The sequence below is a fragment of the Onychostoma macrolepis genome, chromosome 23 (genome assembly GCF_012432095.1).
Source record: "Onychostoma macrolepis isolate SWU-2019 chromosome 23, ASM1243209v1, whole genome shotgun sequence".
NCBI lineage: Eukaryota > Metazoa > Chordata > Actinopteri > Cypriniformes > Cyprinidae > Onychostoma > Onychostoma macrolepis.
The window spans coordinates 11,165,990-11,185,407 of record NC_081177.1 but is presented as its reverse complement, the minus strand read 5'-3'; the positions used below and the strand labels follow the sequence as shown (position 1 = coordinate 11,185,407).

The following is a 19,418-nucleotide window of genomic DNA, read 5'->3' as shown; positions in this document are numbered from 1 at the left end:
GTGACCTCATCCTTGGGTCTTGTATCTTTGGTTTGGTGTTAAAATGCCAATGTGAATGCTAAACGAACCAGGACTAAAATGTATATTTTTGTTTTTAAATTTGGTGTAGAAAAAGTTAAGGCAAGATCAGAGTCTTGTTGCATTATGACATGCACTTTACCTATAATAGCAATACTTTCCCAATTGTATGGCTTTAAAAGTTACATAAGTGTTTGTCATTAAGATGAAGTTTAAAATGTACACTATTTTTCTTTAAATGTTATTTGGAGGTGCATTCCCTGAATAAGAAAACTTAGCACTATGCCTGCTTATGGCTTTGCAACTAATGGTCAGTCCGAATAAAACTACAGCTTTAAAAGGTGTTTTTTCCCCCCTGATGGTCGACTTTTATTTTGCAGTTCTTTCCAACTGTCACGACTTCAACCAAAATACAAATGAATGTTTCCTCACAAATAAAAAAAAAAAAAAAACTTTGGATTTCTTCACCAGTATAGATGGATTAAAAAAAATGTTTTAACCACTTAGAAAAGACAACTCAAGAATCTCAAATGTTTACATTTGTTTATCTACATACATTCTCAAAATAAAAACTGACACACAAAAACATCTTATAAGGCACAACAAATTATACACAGACTTTTTGCCAAAAACTTACAAAAAACACAAAATCAAAACGATACCATGTGAAAACACACAGCGTCCTTTAGTGTTTAATCTAGTTACTGTAAAATAATTTACATGAGTTATGTGTCTATTCTAAATGATCCTTGATTAGAGTACAGCGCTCGAGTCGTTTAAGTGGAGATGAAGTCTACCGTATAGACAGAGATAATGTAATTCCTGTAGATGAGTGAGGATATATGTGGTTTCAAGAAGATGAACTCCCCTCATTCAGACATGAAATGCAGTGTGTGTGACGTAAGACCTTAGTAAGCTCTTTACAAGCCTGGTTTGACCATTAAAATCCCATTTCCCCTCATCCTAGTCTGTCCTAGTCTTCTTAAGACAGTGCAGAAATATCTTAAAAGCCAGAGTTTTCTTAAAAATAATCAAAAAGACAACAACAACATAAAAAGAGATTGCAGTGTACTCTTGTTCTTAAATAGTTGTACAAAAAAAGGCCTATGATACAGGTGTCGAGTGTTACAGGTACTCGAATTCCAGTGCTTGATGGAGGGCAAGCAGGTCAGAGTGGCTGGATATCCGCCAGAAGGGCATGTTGTGCTGTGGAGAGAAACGGACTGACTGTGAGCGCGTCTGACATTTGCTTCAATGCTTAACATTTTCTAGCATTATCCATGCAGGCAGGTTTTGTCTAATATTATTGTTTGTTATAGCTCAAGAGTTCTCTTCATTTCTGAAAATGAGGTGAAGAGATCCAACAACCAGATCACGCAGAGAAAAAACTCATAATACAAAACAACAGCCTCTCATTACTCACATTATTATAGTACAGAAGGTTTATAAAGAGTTTAGTAAAGCATTTACAAACACTTTTTGTATCAGATCAAAAACAGTAACACTTTACAAAAAGGTTAAATTTGTTAACATAATTATACTTTAAAAAAAAAAAAAAAGCATTTATTAATCTAGATAAATGTTCATTTTAATTACACTACAGGTTATTGTTAATTCATGGTTGTCCATAATACATGAACATTTTTTCATTTTTATTGCATTTATTTTTTTTTATTATTAATTTAATGTTTTAACGTAGAAATGTAGAATCTATAGCATTAATGTTAACAAACTGAAGTTTATTGTAAAGTGTTGTATGTAAACATAAATAGATATACATTTATATTAATTACTAATTTATCTTTAGAAAGTTATTTTTTTTTACTATTAACGAAAATAATTTCGAAATCTCAAATAAACCCTTTACAAATCCTTCAGCTTAGCACTCTAAAATCTTGCGAAAAAAAAAACTGTTTCGTAAAATGTATTTTTAATTTAAGAATCAAAATGTAAATGTAATTTTTTTTTGTTTTTGTTTTTGCCTGTTCAAATGTTTGGGGTCTTTAATGTTTTTGAATAAAGTCTCTTATGCTTATACCAAGGTTGCATTCATTTTGATCAAAAATACAGTAAAACAGTAATATTGTGAAATATTGTTACCGTTTCATAAAGTTCAAAAGAACTGCTATCTTTTGTAACAATGTATAAAGCAAATCTTTACTGTCACCTTTGATCAATTGAATGCATCCTTGATGAACAAAGATTTTCCGAACCCAAACATTTGAACAGTATTGTACACTTTATAAACTTTGTTTAGAAATGCTGCAGAGTGGTTTCCTAGAACACAAGTATTCAACTGGGTCTTTAGGTTCAGCATCTCGGCAGATCATCTACAGGAGGTCAACTTGACCCGAAGCTACGGGATGCGATTAGATGCCCGAGACCTCGGAGAACCTCAGTTGAATAGCTCTGTTCTAGATGGCTTGGGATCTGAGAAAGAAAAGCTGGTCTCAGATGATCAGAGGGAAAAAGCAACCACTACAGACATCCACATTGAAACTACAGATGAGGAAATAAATGAAGCGCACAAGCTGCAGATCAGTTTCATCTAAAGCTCTACAGCACACACAGGCAGGAAGTCCAATCTGAGAAGTCACACACTGCTTCCGGTTCACCTGCGGGTCGTTACCTTGGCAGCGGCCTGCTCCTCTTCTACACCATCCCCAATTACAACATACACTACCTTCCTGCCAAACCTCTGCATTACGCGCTCAAAGCAACTCTCTTTGCCTGTAACATAAACAAGGTGACAGGTCAGAGGCTTGGGGTCAGACGGGAGATTTTACCTGGCTGGCTGCATGCTCCTCATCGCGCCCATCGCCAATCACAACATACGTTATGTTAGTGCCAAACCTGGATACTATACGTTCAAAACAGCTCTCTTTACCTGCGGAAACAAGGCATAGACGTGAATCTCAACAAGCTTAAGACTCACCCGCTTCACTCATGGGATGAACAAGCCACATGATTATGGAGTATGATTATTTGAGGGGAGAAATTCAAAGCACGAGAGTCGCTCTTGCACACAGACAAACCCTGACCTCCAAAATATTTTGTTCTTGCCGTAACCATGGCAATGAGCATGGGTTCTGTAACTGTGTGGAATCGGGCTTTGGGTCAACAAGACAACTGCACGTTTTGGAGAAGTCACTCAAGACGGGATTTGAAACATAAGCCCCTCAGTCATAAAACTCACGCTTTCAGATGGTGATTTATTCACAGTGGAGGAGCGAGTTCTGTCACATGATTGTCTGCTGCAAACTAGATGTTTATTATTGCTCAGAGAATTAATATAATTTAATGTAATTTAGTAATAGGAAAATAATGACCTGTTTATTATTTGTTAATATTATTTAAAAACGGGAAAAATCGATGCGCTATTGTTTAAATGCATTTCTGTCTTGCATTTTATCTCTGAAGATAAAACTACTGGTTGTGCAAGCCCTAATCTATCTTCAAACATCTATGTGATTGTTTTCTTTTTCTTCTTGTTCTCTTTTTTTTTCACTGTAGTGGATCAATGACGTAATATTATTCTAGTAAACAGTTTCCAGCCTTTCAGCAGTACTATACAGCGCTTGGCAGTGTTTAAAAAAGGATATACAAAACAACTTTAGACTCAGAGACGTGAATTCGGACGGCAGTTGAATTACTACACGACTTGGTGTTTGTCAGAAAACAGTAGGTAATCTGGCCTGGAATTTTTATGCAGGTGCTGGGAGAAAAACACTGACATTTTGGATTTGGATGGCAATAAAATCATCAACTAGCCCTTGCAAATGCTGAAAATACCTTATAGTCCCATGAGAAACAATTACCGTTTAAATAGGGCTTTTGTCTCCCTCAGTATTTTATTTATTTATTGTTTGTTTGTTTGATTGTAATAAATGTGTGTAGTGTAGTAACCTAAAAAGAAAAAAAAAATGTACAAATCAAATTTGAATTGTATTTTATGGAAAAATAATTCAAATATTAATTAAATTAAATTGATACGGTTTTCTTCTATTTTCTTTATTTTATTTAAATTCATTGTTATATATTTAAGTTTTAGTAATTACAGTTATGGAATCACTTGATGAACCAAATCACATGGCCAGAGTTCAGGTTTCCATTTAAAACATTGTTATTTGTAAGCAACATATCAGATCAAATAGGGTGTTTCGGAAAAGAGAGTGGAATAAACTTATTGTGAATGAAGACGACTGTTTATAAAGGAGCAGCATGAAAGAATAATTTAACCTTGGAAGATGATGACAGATCAGCCAATCAAAATCAATTCCACACGAACGGACAGAGTGAATGTGAACGTTATGACCAGGTCATCCTGATCCGTTTTGATTTATGATTTAATGCAACAACATGAGCCAAAGCATGTTCCACACAGACTGAACTCTACATCACCCTTGATTGCAGAAATGAAATGAAAATAAACAGTTCAACACAATTTACATGATGAACTCAAGGCAAAGTCTGCTGTATGGACCTGTATCTGAACTCACCTATTTTGGTTGCGCTGTAAATGTTTTCAATAGGAAACGCTGAGCCCAGGCTATACAACAGCACTTTAGCCAGCGCAGGTATTAACTGTGTCGTTGTCACCATGACGTTAACACAGTTACTCCTGGGTAAGAGAGACAGGGATTGTGATTTTTTGCTGTGTGAAGCTATAGTCCTGACAAAGGCTGATGCTGCATGAAGAGACAGACCTGGAGCTGATGATCGACAGGGACTTGAGCGCAGAGGTCAGCCAGGAGTCCGTGAGAGCCTCAACTTCTGCCCTCAGCTGGAGCCACGCCTCCCTCTTAGCCGGTCCCAGCAACCCTGAAATAGATTGTAAACAAAACGCCACATTCATAAATATAGTGTATATTAAGGCATGAAACTGGGGTTACTAACGGACACAGCCTAGTTCATTAATTAGGCAGAATTTGAATGTTAAACCATGAAATTATTAAAACATCACTTTAAAAAATAACAAGGATTTTACAACATTTAAGAGCATTTTATTAATACAATGTATAAAAACACTGCAGTGATTTCCCAGTCTAATTCTAAATACAGCTTTGGTCATGTTTTGTCTTAAAAAAAAAAAAAAAAAAACAACAGATCACGCTGCATTGTGGGACCCCAGAATGCTATAGAGTCATTTAATTAAGTTAATCTGGGCAATTCATTATACCTATGGAATAGTGTCTTTATTGTTAATTAAAATCAAATCTAAAACTAAAGCCATTAAAAAGGAAAACAAAAATTAGAAATGTTGCCTTGATAAACAACTAAAATAAAAAAAGTTGGAAGTTGAGGTACTAAAATTCTTATAACTGAAATAATAAATAAGCAAAAGAAACAACAAAAGAAAAAATTACAAATTAAAACAAAAATGTATATTGAATTCTAAATCTTAATAAATACTCGGGATGTCACAATTCTCAATATAATATTAAACCTTTCGGTAAGACATCCACGGTTCAATACACGCTTAATTGTGGTTTTTCGGTTTTGCGTTTAAATCATTTCCGTGCGTTTTATTTCTCTCAGAACTGGCTGTGTGTTGTCCAACAAAAGAGAACAATATAACTTGTTTTTACTTCACAACATTAGTCAAGTGTTTGAAATAACTTCCTTTTGTGATCTGATGTGGCTTCTTATCACAAAATGAGCCAGAAAATATATTCTATACTGTAATAAAGGCTACTATCGATTAGAAATGGCTTGCAAATATACTTAATCATTATGAAAATATATAGATTAAATAAAATATACCATATATTGTCGCAGGGAAGTGTTTATTGTCCTTACATTTCATCATTTAGAACGTTTTACATTATATCTTCTTTTTATTCAGTTACAGCAATAGTGATGCCTTTATCCATATTAGGGATTTCCTGGAATGTCATCAGTCCTGTTACTTCTGTGATGCATATGTGGAGTTTCTGCGTGAGGGCGCCCTCTGGCGTCCAGTATGAATGAAACACATTACATGTGTTCATAGCACTCAGTAATGGCCATCCCTTATAAATACTATAATAGTGTATATAAATAATACTAAATAACACAGCTATGGAGATTTAGAATTAATCCTGTAAAAATTACTGTGAAAATATTTCAACTTGTAATCAGATCATACCTCCCACATTGTTTTTGTAAGTGCAGTACAACTCTTTGACTCTTCTGTATCGGAAAGCTAACTTCCTCATCCAGTCGACTCCGCCCCTAACACCTGTTGCTAGGCAGAGACTTGCGCTTGTTGCAGCTGCATGGAAGCCATCAGTGGCAAAACTGTAAGTACTGTTGATAATAACAATAACAATCTTGTTTTACGTACAAGTAAAATACATATTGAGACATATTTTAGGACTTTTTTTTGTTACAGCTGAATGAGTAACTTTAAAACTTTAAAAGGATAGTTTGAAATCAAAGTTTAAATACTATTAAATCAATCAAAGCACTCAGCTGATAAACTCACCTGAGGTCCTGTCCGTTATCATCTGAAGAGGCGTCGTCAATGTGCACCTGGTCACACTCCTATCCAAACACAGTGGGGTTACTATTGTTAACCAGCAGGGGGCCACACAGTCACATAAACACACTCTGACTGGAAAAAGACTGAGGAAACAATTAAGACAAATGGGACAAGAGGAGGGCAGTTTACTTACCTCTAAATCATTAAAAAATAGATGTGTATCAGCAAGATTGAAGATCATCTCCTCCATTCTTAAACCAAGAGTCACAGCTAAAGGAGGGTCCTGAGAAGTCAAATGTTAATTGTTAGGATATTTTTACTTTTTACTAACTATCATCATCATCACCACCACCAATAACAAACCTAACATAGTTAAAATTTTCCCAACTGTTGTCGGGACACTGTGCATGCTTTTTTTTGGGGGGACATTTTAAGGCATTATGGACACTCCTAATGCAGAGGCCATTCCAGAATTGTGGTAAATCCATTATGTTTGGCCATATTTTAAGAAAGCTTTGAATGTATTGCAGGGAAGGCAATCCCAGAATGCACTGCGACAAGCTCAGCTCAGTAAAATTTTTCATCTAGATGGCAAATGGAGCCATAGCCAGTGTAAAGGTGGCTGTAAATGTAAATGATTAAATATATGCAAAGAACAAGAGACAGGCCTTAACCTGCAAACCTTAGCATGCAAATAGAAAAAAATCAATATGCAAAAATGAGGATTACATCATTGCATCCATCAATAACATCATTTTGATTTTCTGTCATCTTTGATGACATAATTTTAAAAGCTGAAAATTCAGTGCAAGTCAATGAAAGAAGAACTAATAACATAAGAACTTTAATTTTAACCCTCATATTGGAGTTCAAAAATACATTTAAAAAAATCATAATTTTTACTATAGAAACCAAACCCCAAATGTGCAGACTATCAAAATACACATCTTTCTTTCTTTCAAACGTTTTAAGCATTTGTTAAAAACAGATATAACCAATTTTAAATTTTTAAATTTATTACAAAATATAACATTAACAGATTAGAAAAGAAAAAAAAATCTATAAAAATAGAACAAACCTTAACCAGAATGTTTCAGGAATATCAATAAAATCTGTGATTATTAAAGGGGTCCTATTATGCTCTTTTACAAAGTCTTGATTTTGTTTTGGGGGTGTACTAGGACATGCTCTCATGATCGCATTATTTTTCACATAATTTACATTATTATCTCTCCCCAGCCTGGCACAAACGTCTTGATTAGTTCCGGGTTTGATGAAGGCCCGCCTTCCGAAAAACGAAATGTGTTGTGCTTGGTTAGCTGTCCCAGTGCGTTGTGATTGGCGAACAGCTTAGACGGTGTTTCAGTACTGCCCCGCCCCTTGCCAAAGCAGCAAGTTCGTCAATATTGCAATATCAATTCAGACCCCGAGAATACTGAACAAGAGGATCGCGCAGAACCTTTGCACACACGGATATTGCAAGACATATTAAAGTGGTACCGTTATTGTTGTTGTTGTTTTTTTCCCGCTAAATCGTGTTTTAGATAGTCAACAACAGCTTAAAAAATAACTGCATTTACTATGTACAGATAAGTGCAACGGTAAAATGTATTATGTGTATTTTTCTTTAATTCTAACATTATAACATGAATTACAGTGAATCTGTACAGTTGAATTTATTGATACCATAGTCCCACAGACTTACACTATTTGTGGCGGCATATAAATGCAAATTAATTGTCTGCCAACAGGAGGCTCTGTTGGAGTAGAGAGCGAGGTTTCCCTGGTAACGCTGTACACAAAGCAGCTCCGCTCACAAATGCTGCTTTATCAGACATTACATGCAAGATGAAATGAAAATTACATCCAAAATTGTCTGAAGACAGTCGGTTTTCTTCAGAAATACAGTGATATAAAAACATTGGAATTTCAGTAGACGGAATTTATTTTAATGATATTCTAATGGACAGCTTTGTGACATCACAAATACAGGAAAACAACTTTGTAGTCCAAACAAGCCATTCCTTGTAGTTCTTGAAAAGGGATTTTTAAAAAACGAAATATCTCCCTTTGGAGTGGACTTTGAGATTTGTAACTTTGTGTAGTGTGTATGTTTGGGCATAAAAAGATCTACACTGACTAAAATTCAAAAAGTGAAAAAGCATAATAGGACCCCTTTAAGAGTGCAGGTTGTATTAGTGGTTAATTCTGCAGTTTTGGCTCGAACTGAATATTTCAAATGCACATTTTGCTCAGTAAATAAAATGTTCCATGTTTCCATCAAATGATGACAGATACTACACTTGTCTCAGAACATCAGACGCTCTCACCCTTCAAACCACACACACACACACACACACACACACTCAGTGAAAGAACGAGAGAGGGGGAGGGCACCCAGCTGTAAAAATCATCATATGTGATGGAGTTTGTTGGCTCAGAGGTGATTGGCTGAGACAGCGAACGAGAATAGAAAAGCACACACACACACACACAAAGTTAATGGCGAAACTGACAGAGATTGGAAATGATGATTCAACTGTTTGAAAATGTTTAAACTTAATCTAAGCATACGTTAAAAAATAATTGAGGCAATTTTTTTCAATCAAAATAAACAATTCAAGACATAATGGCGTAGAGCTGCTTTTCCCACTTTTGAACTCTGAGATTCGGTAATTTCACAATCGTTTCAGTGATTGATATATAGATCGGTGTGTGCTGGCACTTGAGCTTGACAGCATGTGCAATGTATCTAACGAGAGTGTCTAAGAACGGAGGGTTTTCATCGTCACAGAGCCTGCAGAAATAGCCCCAGAGCCGTGAATAGCCGCAGCTGTCTCTATGTCTCTCACCAACTGAACGACAAGAAATGAGGGAAGGTGTCAGAAGATGTCTGACGCTTCACACTCCTTGAGTCCGGCCATCACAGTGCCTAATCTAACAACTCTGTTATTGTGCGCTCTGCAGTGCACAGTTGTGGGAGTCCTAATATTGCGTCAAGATTCAACTATTGCTTTCTGGAGATATACACACACACAAAAAAAAATTATTTTTCAAAGTTGTCAGTAAAAGATTATTGGAGTGTGTTTTACAAAAAATACCAATTCCTTCAATCTACTTCAAAATCTCATGATTAATTCAATGTGGTACTTGTCATTTCTTTGTAATTATTTGTGAAATTCACTAGGTGAAAAATGTAAATATTAAATCCTACACTTTTTTTTTTTTACTGTATTTTTTAAAGGGAAACATTTTTTGCTAATTAGCAAAAGTTGATAAAAACACAATTATAGAATAAAACTGAACTGACATGACACTTAAAATTAAGGTTTTTATTTCAAAATGTAAACCAACACGCAACACCACCAGAACACTGCCACACTTGCAGAAAGAAATCAGGGTAATAGGCAAATTTGTGTGTACCGATCAGTTTTACTTAAACTACTTATGACTATTATCAGATAAATCAACACTAATTAAAGCATTTACATAACCTTACACATTGTCTGCTTACTAAGAATAATCAGGAATCACAGGAAGATGCTCATTGTCTCTATAGTGGAGGAAAGCGTGTTTAATATTTGTGCATAGTACGTGTGTTTGCACTCACCTTGCCGTACTTCTGTGCATAGGAGCCTGTGAGGAGTGAGTGAAACACAATAATTGTCTCATCCAGATCCCAAACAAACACCCTCTGTAAAAACATGCAGACACATCTCAGTAAACATACAGTGATGACACAGGGATTATGTAGTGAGAGTATGTTTACATTAGATGATGCAAGCATCTGCTTCAACTGTGAGTGCATTTATGAGATTTACATCTATCTATCTGTACATACCTCAAGGTCACTGTCAGGTGGTGGGGAGGGGTTGTTCTTTCGGCCCCGCCCCCTTGCTTTAGCTCCACCCCCTCGGCACGCCCGGTCCTCCATCTCCTTGATTGGTGTGGATGGGCTCTGCCCCGCCTCAAACTCACCTGCAAAAGAGAACCAAGAAACATTTATGACACACATCAAAGCTTCTTAAAAGCTTGTTCATTGGCTTGAATATTTATGCTTCTGCTGTAATCATGAACCTTTCAGTTGAGCTTCAAAAATTCACCCTAAAGGGACGTTCACACCAAGGACGATAACTATAAAGATAACGATAGAGATACAGTTCTAAAAATAGTTCTCAATATTAAAGAATAGCAGAGTCCACACCACAGCTATAACAATAAAGGCACAGAGAAACAATATAGCTGGAATCACTTTCAGAATTATTTTTTTCAAGCTGATGAATGATACAAACATTGACACCCAATCAGAATCCATCCTGCAATAACGAGCCGGAGAATATAAAGCAGCAGACGAGCGTGCGCTTAGAATAAACAGACGATATCGTCTGCTGGTGTGGATGCTAATATAGTTATCTTTATAGTTATCGTTCTTGGTGTGAACGGGGTTTAATACTTTATATGTCCTGTAAAGAAGAAGAAATGAAGATAATGCTTTGCTGTCACAGTATTTCTTTTTAATCAGGGATTGTATAGATGGATTTAAAACAACATTTGAGTTTGTACATTCTCATGTCTGTTTTTAATTTAACAAAAAAAAAACATGTTTTACATAAGTATTGAAAGTGGGAAATTGGCACATCTGATAGAACAATGTTTGTGTGTCTATGCGTGTGAGCAAATTTACTGTAATGAGCTCTGCTGTACTGCAGCCAAGCTAAATCACTGAGAAATGCAGCTTTAGGACCCCACTGAATTTTGGGCCTGCTGGACAAACCCCCAATCACCATCGCTCTACTAACATAATCAACAACTACAGTACACGACACCTTTGTGCCAAAAGCCTTATAACAGAGCATTCTAACATCCATTTTAACTTTCAACTGCGTCATTTACTTCTCTGTTGGAATGATTAACTTTAAGCTACAGTGGAAATGATCCCATTTTTGACAGATAACAGACAACAGTAGAGATGTTTATGAGGCAAGACTTGTTTTTTACACTTGCTGAAGAACACTGCCTGTGTAAAAGTTGCTTCCATGATGCTAGGGGTTTTTGCTAGATTCAAAACAAGGTGTTTGAAGGAGTTTTTAGCTCACTGCTATGCGATTGCTAGGATGTTCTGGGCGCTTACCTGGATTCAGGTCAGTTGCTTGTCCTGTCATGATGGGGGTGGAGTCTTGCAGCTGATAGGTGGAGACTGAACCTGTGCCGTCCAATGAACTGTTAGATGTCATGTAGGAACCATAGGAGGAGGTGGAGTAATACTGAGCATACTGATTCTGCCCAAATGCTGTATAGGAGGGATATTCCTGCTACAAACAAACAAAATCCAAATAATAAATATTAATTTATTTATTCATCGATTACAAATATAAATCCAACTCAAAACCTGACCAGAAAGCAGACAGGGTATTTTTAAGCGATATATAAAAATATACATGATGCAGTTACATATAATTATGCAGTAAATGTAATAAATGTTTTTGTTGTTGAACAAAACGGTTGTTTGATGTCACCTTTTACATTTTTGCTTGTTGTTTTATAATGTTTGAAGCCTGCTATTGGGGCATGTTGTCACAAAAGGTCAATGTATGTTCAATGAACTTTTTTTTTTCTTGATCAGTAACAGTGGAAATAATCAATAGCTTTTTTGTAGCCAATGTACAGTAGATCTACCCTAAGAAATAAAAACTGGAGTGTGACAACTTGCCCCACTCCCCTCTATAATTTAGTAAAATGTGGAAAGAATATAGTTTTTATGTTCTTCTTAAATGAATGAATAAGAAAGGGAGAGGGAGTTTATCAGGGGAATAATAAAGAGAAAAAAGATCAAGTAATAGGACTGGAACGTACAGATTTCTGGCTCATCCACACAGAGCTTTTATCACTCCCTGATTTCTCTTGTATCTTTGAGAGAGTTTTACATGCGCAGACACTGACGGATCTCTTACGGGAGATGACTCTAAAACTGTCACTGACTCACTCGTTCAAGAACATGAGCGCTGCAGTAAAATGCTCTCGGCGAAACTCCACTACTGCTTTCATTCTCTCATTTCATCCTAATTCCGCTTACTCCTTCATTTCAACCATCGCCAGAACCTCACTTTGTTTACACAGCTAAATTCATCAGTGGGAGTCTAAGTGTAGTTGGGTCCTTTTCTTTGGCAGCACTTTTAATCATAAAAGTTTAGGGAAACATTAAGTCCTAAAAGCATAAATTCTCTCAGATGAAGGATGGCAATCTGTTCTCCGAGGCCTGGGCTGTTTTAAAAAGAGTCTGACGTTATTGGTGCATGTGTGTGTTCATCTGTGCATGTGTGACCATACCTGTTGTGTGGTGAAGTTGCCTGGATTGGAGTTGTTGGATGTGTAGAGACCAGGAGAGGTTGTGAAACCTGACCCTGCTGAGGGAGAGAAAAGCCAGTGTGAGTCAACGACTAACAGATCTCATCAAAAAGTGAAATACCCAAATAGTAAAATACTCAAACGTTAAAATACTATCCTTAATTACTATCATGTTGTTCCAAACCCGTATGCTGTTATTTCTTCTTCAGTACACAAACGCACACGTTTTTTGAAGAATCCACACACAGTGCTAGCCATACAACCACAATTTATAGGGACCAAAGGCTGTCAAGCATCAAAAAGGACAGGAAAATGCAGAAAATGCATCATAAAAGTTTTTATAAGCCTTATTGTGCAATATATTCCAAGTTTTTTTGGAATTTGTTTAGTTTTAGTACTTGAATTTTATTATATGCTTTTGTCATTTTAATTAGATTTTGTTCTTTTCAAATCTTATTATTTGGATATCATTTATTTTTATTTCAGTTTTAGTTTTTATTTAGTTTCAGTTAGTAATTTTAGTGATTCAATTTAAACGCATTTAGTTTACTTAGTTTTCAAGGCAACATTTATCATTTTTGTTTAGTTCAAGTTTCTCTAATATTATTATTTCAGCTTTATTTTAATTAACAAAATGTTTTTAGTCAGCAATAACAAAACTGGTAATCACATCCACAATTCAAAATAATATGTTGCATTTAGTTTTTTTCAGATCCTGGCCACTATGAACTGTCGTTTTATGGCAAGAGCTACACAGTGTTTCTCAAAAAATGTTTAATTGTATGTGCCTTAAGAAATTAAAGGGGTCATATGACGTTATTTTGTGTATTTGGTGTAATGCAATGTGTTTATGCGATTTAAGGTTCAAAAAACACATTATTTTCCACATACTGTACATTATTGTTGCTCCTCTATGCTCCGCCTTTCTGAAACGCGACGATTTTTACAAAGCTCATCGTTCTGAGAAGCGAGGTGTGCTCTGATTGGCCAGCTATCCAGAGCATTGTGATTGGTCGAATACCTCAAGCATGAGACGGAAATGTTACGCCCCTTACCGCATTGTGATGCTGTGTCCTGGTGCGATGACACAAAAACAATAAAACCCATTACAAACGAGGCATTTGTTGCATCCAGTGGGTACATAATTACTGATTATAATGACTTATACTGTCCTTTTACGCATCGCGTTGCATTGCGCCGCGTAAACATTACCATGTCTGCATTTGTGATCAGAGAAACGACAAACATCAAGCGCTACTCTACACAGCTCAAAACTCGTGTTTGAATAGTCAGTGGCAAATTCTTTAAATATGAAAACATACTTACAGGCTGTGAGTCAGAAGCGCCAGACTGTCCTTGCAAAGTTGGAATTGCTCCACTTTATAGAAACAGTCTTTGTGCACAGCTGGCAGGCTACTCCCAGGTTCAGAAAATAGTCCTCTGTAAAATGTGCTGCACAAACTCGAATATTTGGGTTGAACTGTTCTGGAACAGTGTTGTAAATACAACTTAGCCACTTATTTCTAGTTGTGTCCTCTTTTGGAAGCCCAAACAAAGTAGTTTCGCTTTCACAACGAAACACAGCGTCTCCAGGACATGGGGCCGGTGGCAGCAACAATACCACAGTGAGAATAAAAGTCCCGCCTTTTTCATTGCGTATACATTTGGGCGGTGTTTTGCAAATCTCCCCACATCGTGACGTAGACATGTGGGGGCGTGTTTGAATGAGCCGTTTTAGGGGGGCGTGGTTGAGTCTTCGCTTTTATAAAGAATATCTCTTTGGTTGTGAGACTTTAGTCTTTGCAACTTCAGGGATCTTATCTATGCACAAACAGCTTGTAACACTCCAAAGAGAAAGGAAAACTTGAAATCGCATCATATGACCCATTTAATAAATATATAATGTAAATACTGACAATGTTTTTTAATTTTTAGATGAACCTTTAATTAACCTGCTCCTTTAATTGCATAATTCTGACAAGTAATTAGCGGATCTTATAAGTGAATGTTATTTTTGTTGCATAACAACTGTACATTCTACAGTGTACAACATTTGAGGCTGTGCAGCATTACTAATACAGTTACAGTCTCTAATACTTGGTCGGATAAACATACTCACCTGGCATCTGATAGGGTGAATATGCTGTCTGTCCGGGCTGAGGGGTGGTAAATCCAGGGCTATAGCTGAGCCCTGATTGGAGGGTTGATTGGGTTTGTGTCAGCCCTCCTTCTGTCTTTATGCCTGGCAACATCACCCCCAAATCTGTAGCTCAAGATCAAGAGAGTGGACCTGTTAATCAAACTGGACTGATACTAAAGGCTTTTTCACATGAATTGCATTTTTTCTATTATAAATACTAGACTATTACCATCATCACACACTGAATAAACAACACACATATATGTCATCCATCATCATGTAAGTGAAGGTAAAGGACCTACCATAGGTGGAGAGGCCGTAGGGTGGAGTAGTTTGAGAGTAGGGCGTGTAAACTGTCGACTGCTGCATGCTAGTGAACTGTGATTGGCCCGTGTAGGCCGACATGGGAGGAGCCACGGGAGTAGACAGGATGTGGGGGTAAGGCCTGCCAATCAAACACAAAATCAAAACATTCAGCTTTCATTTGATTAGATCAAGGGTCGGCTGCCTTTTTGACATCAACCGCCATTGTTAATTTGTCTGGTTCATCACTGTGTTGACCCCAGTCAAGATGGTTAGATGTTTTTGCATGTACATTTTTAAATCATAATGTGTCTGTGTCATACTTTGAGGGGTAGAGAGGAGGTGAATACTGGTGAGCCGGCCGAGGGCTGAATCCACTGCTGCTTATAACTACACAAAAAACAAAAGAAGAAAAAAAGAAATTAGCTAGAGAGACTGAATTGTTTTCACGCACAATGGCGCACACACACATACACTTTACTGGGATGTATCAGCAGTCAGTACAGCACGTCAGTTGTCGTTGGACTGAATGTGTAATTTATTACATATCACAACCATAAAATAAAATGTGTGCTGGACTTCTTCCATTTGAAGAGATTTTGCCAAGAGCCTTCAATTTAAATCCACTCACACATGCAGCTCAGAGTTTTGATTGACATCTCACAGTCTTTCTCACCAGCTGGATTCAATTTAAGAAATAGCAGAAAAAAAAGTAACAGGAACTATTCTCTCAAAAATCTTCTTTCTACATCAAAGAATGTCCTCGTTTCCTGCTCCTGCCTTCCCTCTCTTCCTCTTCTCTCCTTGAGATGCAAAATCAAAAACAAATTTTGGCGTTTGCTTGTCATAATTCCCTTCCTGAGCTGAAATGTTTCCCAGTCCCAATCATTTCAGCAAAACACAATTTCTGAGGCTTTTTTTTATTTTATATATATATATATATATATATATATACACACACGCACACACACAAGCATTTTTCTTAATGTTTTTGTCTTATTTGTCAGTAACATTTCTAAAGTACACACAGTGAAGTCATAGATGTACTCTTTAGTCTATATAGATATTTTATAGATGTAGTCTCAAAACAAGCCTTTATAGAGTATATATTTATTTAAGCCTCATTTATTGTTTAATAAATTTATTACCAATGGGGTAAAAATATGTTCATGTTTTTTGTTTTTTTCATTAACTCAAGTTTTTTGCAGTGCATATAAACGAACATGCTGTTGTCTTCTCTATAGAGACATCACACTGTCAGCTCAAGCAAGGGCCTCAACCTTCTCTGCAGGGGAGTGCATGGACAGAGGGTTTCTCAGTCTCTGAGTGTGTGTGTGTTTGTGTGTGAGCACATTGATCTAAATAAAGAGTTTGTGGCTCTGATGACGTTAGCTCAAGGGCAGTACAAAGATTGAGGGCTCAGAGCTTTCAGCAAGTTCCCAAGCGGGATTACAGCAGGCATTCTGAATGCAGCGCATGTAAGCGTGTGTGTGTGTGTGTCTTACCTGACCCAGTGTAAGTGTCCAGCCCAGTGTCTCCTGCCGAGCTCACAGCCTCGCTGCTGTTCAGAGGCTCAGACTTAACTTAAGGAGAGAGACCAAGAAAGATATAAGGCATCCTGTCAGCTGTCAAACTCCTCTCAAACCTCTCAAAATCAAACAAACTCTGAAAGTACTAAAGCAAACCCTCCAAAGCACTGTACCCAAACACTCACACACGTGCTATCATATATGTACACTCCACAAACACATGCAGTATACCATCGTTCTTCATACTTGGGGCAGTGGGCGGGGTACTGCAGCCCAGCAGCCAATCAGCCGTGTTTAGAATTGTCATGTTCTCTCCTAGGGGCGGAGTCAGATGTATAGTGGACTGTATTACCCAGTTATTTTTTTAAATTATGAATTTAGCACATACAAGTAGACCCAAAAATATATGGACACTTAAATCACACTTAAAAACACTGAATGTCACTAAATTGCATTTATTGTATAGATTTGTTTATATTAATATAAAAAATAAATAAATGCAATTTACAATAATATAATTTATATTCACATTACTGTATATAATCACATTACTATGAAATCATTTTTAAATAAATTATTTATAAATAAATATTAAAAAATATTTTCAACACTTTTCAAGCAAATCTATAAGGCATTTGTTAGGTTTTAAATGATAAAACAATAGCTAAAGTGTTCAAAATGAAGACAAAATGCTCTTGGATATTTATTGGTTGTTAAACGTTTGTGAAAAAATGCATTACATTAACTAAAAGTTGGTTAAAAGTAATTGTAGTTAGTTGAGAAAAGAGATGTTAGTTCTGAGAAAACAGCATAAGTTTTTTACAAATCTCATTTTGATAGATATTTTGTTATCTAATACAATGAAATTCGTGAATTTTAAATGTGACCCAAGTGTCCAAATAATACATTTGGTGGCCACTGTAAAATGTACGATTCTATGGAAAGCTCTTGTATAAGAACTGATAACATTTCACAAATAGCAAAGAATACAACCATTACTGAAAAGTAAAAAGTTGATCAATTCCCACAGAATTCCATTATAATGAAATTCACTTTCATTAAAACAAACATTTACCAATAGTACAGCCAATCATTCCTGATGTTCCCATAATAAGAAATGGCTTCATATAAATCATATAAAGTTTCCAAAACCATATTTTGCCACACTGAGTTTATGACAGCTCTTTCAAAGGCGCATTTGCAGAAAAAACGTCTTGAATCAGTGTGTGCGTGCGTGTGTGTGTGTGTGTTTGTGAGGGAGAAAGCGAAGTCCTCTAAAGTAAGATGAATGAGGCTTCACTGGCAGTGGGATTCATGTTGGGATGTATGTGTGTGTGTGTGTGTGTGTGTGTGTGTGTGTGGGTGGTTGTGTGGGCGGCTTGTGTGTGTGTGTGTGCATGGAGGGATTCAGTCTAGGCTGTGAGCTGATGAGGTAGACAGAGGAGAATGTTGAATATGTCGTTGTTTTGGCAGAAGCACAATCCCAGTGTGTGTGTGTGAATGCGTGTGTATGTCAAGCTGTTAAAATCATTAGCTGAGCTCTAATCTAAATGATTTACTGAGTTCTGCTCCTTTTACTCTCTCAGTCTTCTGCTATTGTTTTATTCCGCTACATGTCAAAAACAGATGAGCTCACACACACAACACACACAGGGTCCCTTAACTTTACTACCTCTCTTGTGTACCGCACAGTCATAGCCATACATCAAACGCTCGCTTGCTAGGGTGTTGAGAGTCTATTTAGCCATGTGTATGTTTGCCTAACGTTCTCTCTTAAAACGTTTGTTCAGCGTTTTCCTCAAGGAGAGAAAAGCGAGCGAGCGTGTGTTGACATCAGAGAGAAAATGAGAGTTTAAACGCAGGAAATAGTTTGCTGTGCACCAGGCTCTTGCTGAAACACGCACGGAGAAGTGCTGGAAAACGTTTCAGCACAAAGACGCTTGCACACATACACACTTTCTTCTGTTTTAATTAGGCCTGTATGCAGCGTTTGACCTTTGAGGTTAGTGTGAGCTCAGAGCATCTCGACACACAACATCGCCACTAATCCACCAAACTCGCTCTGGACAGCAACAAAACCACCAGAACAAGAAACACTTTATCCTTGCAATCCGAACATCACACACCACGACTGAACCCTGCTTTCAATTACAGCAAGAAAATCCACAGCGATGAAAGTGGAGTGCACTGTGCTAAAGCTGATTTCCTGTACTCAAAGCAATGCTTTGGTTGAAAGGGCCTATTTATCAGCTAATATGTCGCTCGCTCACTCATGTACGCTAGTAATTTCTTGCTTGCTTGCTCTTTGATTTGTCGTTCTTTCATACCTCCGGTTCCATTGGTCGTGATGTTGTTGCTGAGGATGTTTTTGTCCAGTTTGGACGTGCTGTCACTGCCACTGTTAACAGAGTGCTGCGGGTCTGTTAGGTCCTGCATCTCCAAGGCCCTGTGACAGACAAAAATAGACGTTTAATACATTTACACTAACATACAGAAGTCAGGGGTTGGAAGAATTCTCAATATTTTTGAAAAAAGTCTCTTATGTTCCGCAATTCTGCATTTATTTGATCAGAAACATAGTAAAAACAGTAATATTCTGAAATATTATTATAATTTAAAA

The 19,418-nt window shown here is 36.8% G+C and overlaps 1 protein-coding gene across 15 annotated transcripts in view; it reads right to left on the bottom strand.

Moving 5' to 3' along the window:
* Nucleotides 1–546: 546 nt before the first annotated feature.
* The window catches only part of eya4 (EYA transcriptional coactivator and phosphatase 4), a 34,598-nt gene continuing 15,726 nt past the window's right edge, over nt 547–19,418 (bottom strand). Inside the window, exons 4-20 of one of the 15 annotated variants that reach the window (XM_058763618.1) lie at nt 19,126–19,244; nt 17,030–17,113; nt 16,775–16,852; nt 15,593–15,659; nt 15,269–15,411; nt 14,946–15,095; nt 12,809–12,882; nt 11,613–11,790; nt 10,323–10,459; nt 10,092–10,175; nt 6,675–6,764; nt 6,485–6,543; nt 6,146–6,306; nt 4,725–4,839; nt 4,518–4,639; nt 2,805–2,905; nt 547–1,224 (exon numbers count right to left, since the gene is read on the bottom strand). In XM_058763618.1, the coding sequence (XP_058619601.1) occupies nt 1,144–1,224; nt 2,805–2,905; nt 4,518–4,639; nt 4,725–4,839; nt 6,146–6,306; nt 6,485–6,543; nt 6,675–6,764; nt 10,092–10,175; nt 10,323–10,459; nt 11,613–11,790; nt 12,809–12,882; nt 14,946–15,095; nt 15,269–15,411; nt 15,593–15,659; nt 16,775–16,852; nt 17,030–17,113; nt 19,126–19,244 (1,843 nt within the window). In that variant the 3' untranslated portion in view covers nt 547–1,143. Of the gene's footprint in view, nt 1,225–2,647; nt 2,749–2,804; nt 2,906–4,517; nt 4,640–4,724; nt 4,840–6,145; nt 6,307–6,484; nt 6,544–6,674; nt 6,765–10,091; nt 10,176–10,322; nt 10,460–11,612; nt 11,794–12,808; nt 12,886–14,945; nt 15,096–15,268; nt 15,412–15,592; nt 15,660–16,774; nt 16,853–17,029; nt 17,114–19,125; nt 19,245–19,418 lie in introns of all 15 variants that reach the window. The other 14 variants (XM_058763617.1, XM_058763616.1, XM_058763622.1 and 11 more) reach the window with 14 other exon arrangements.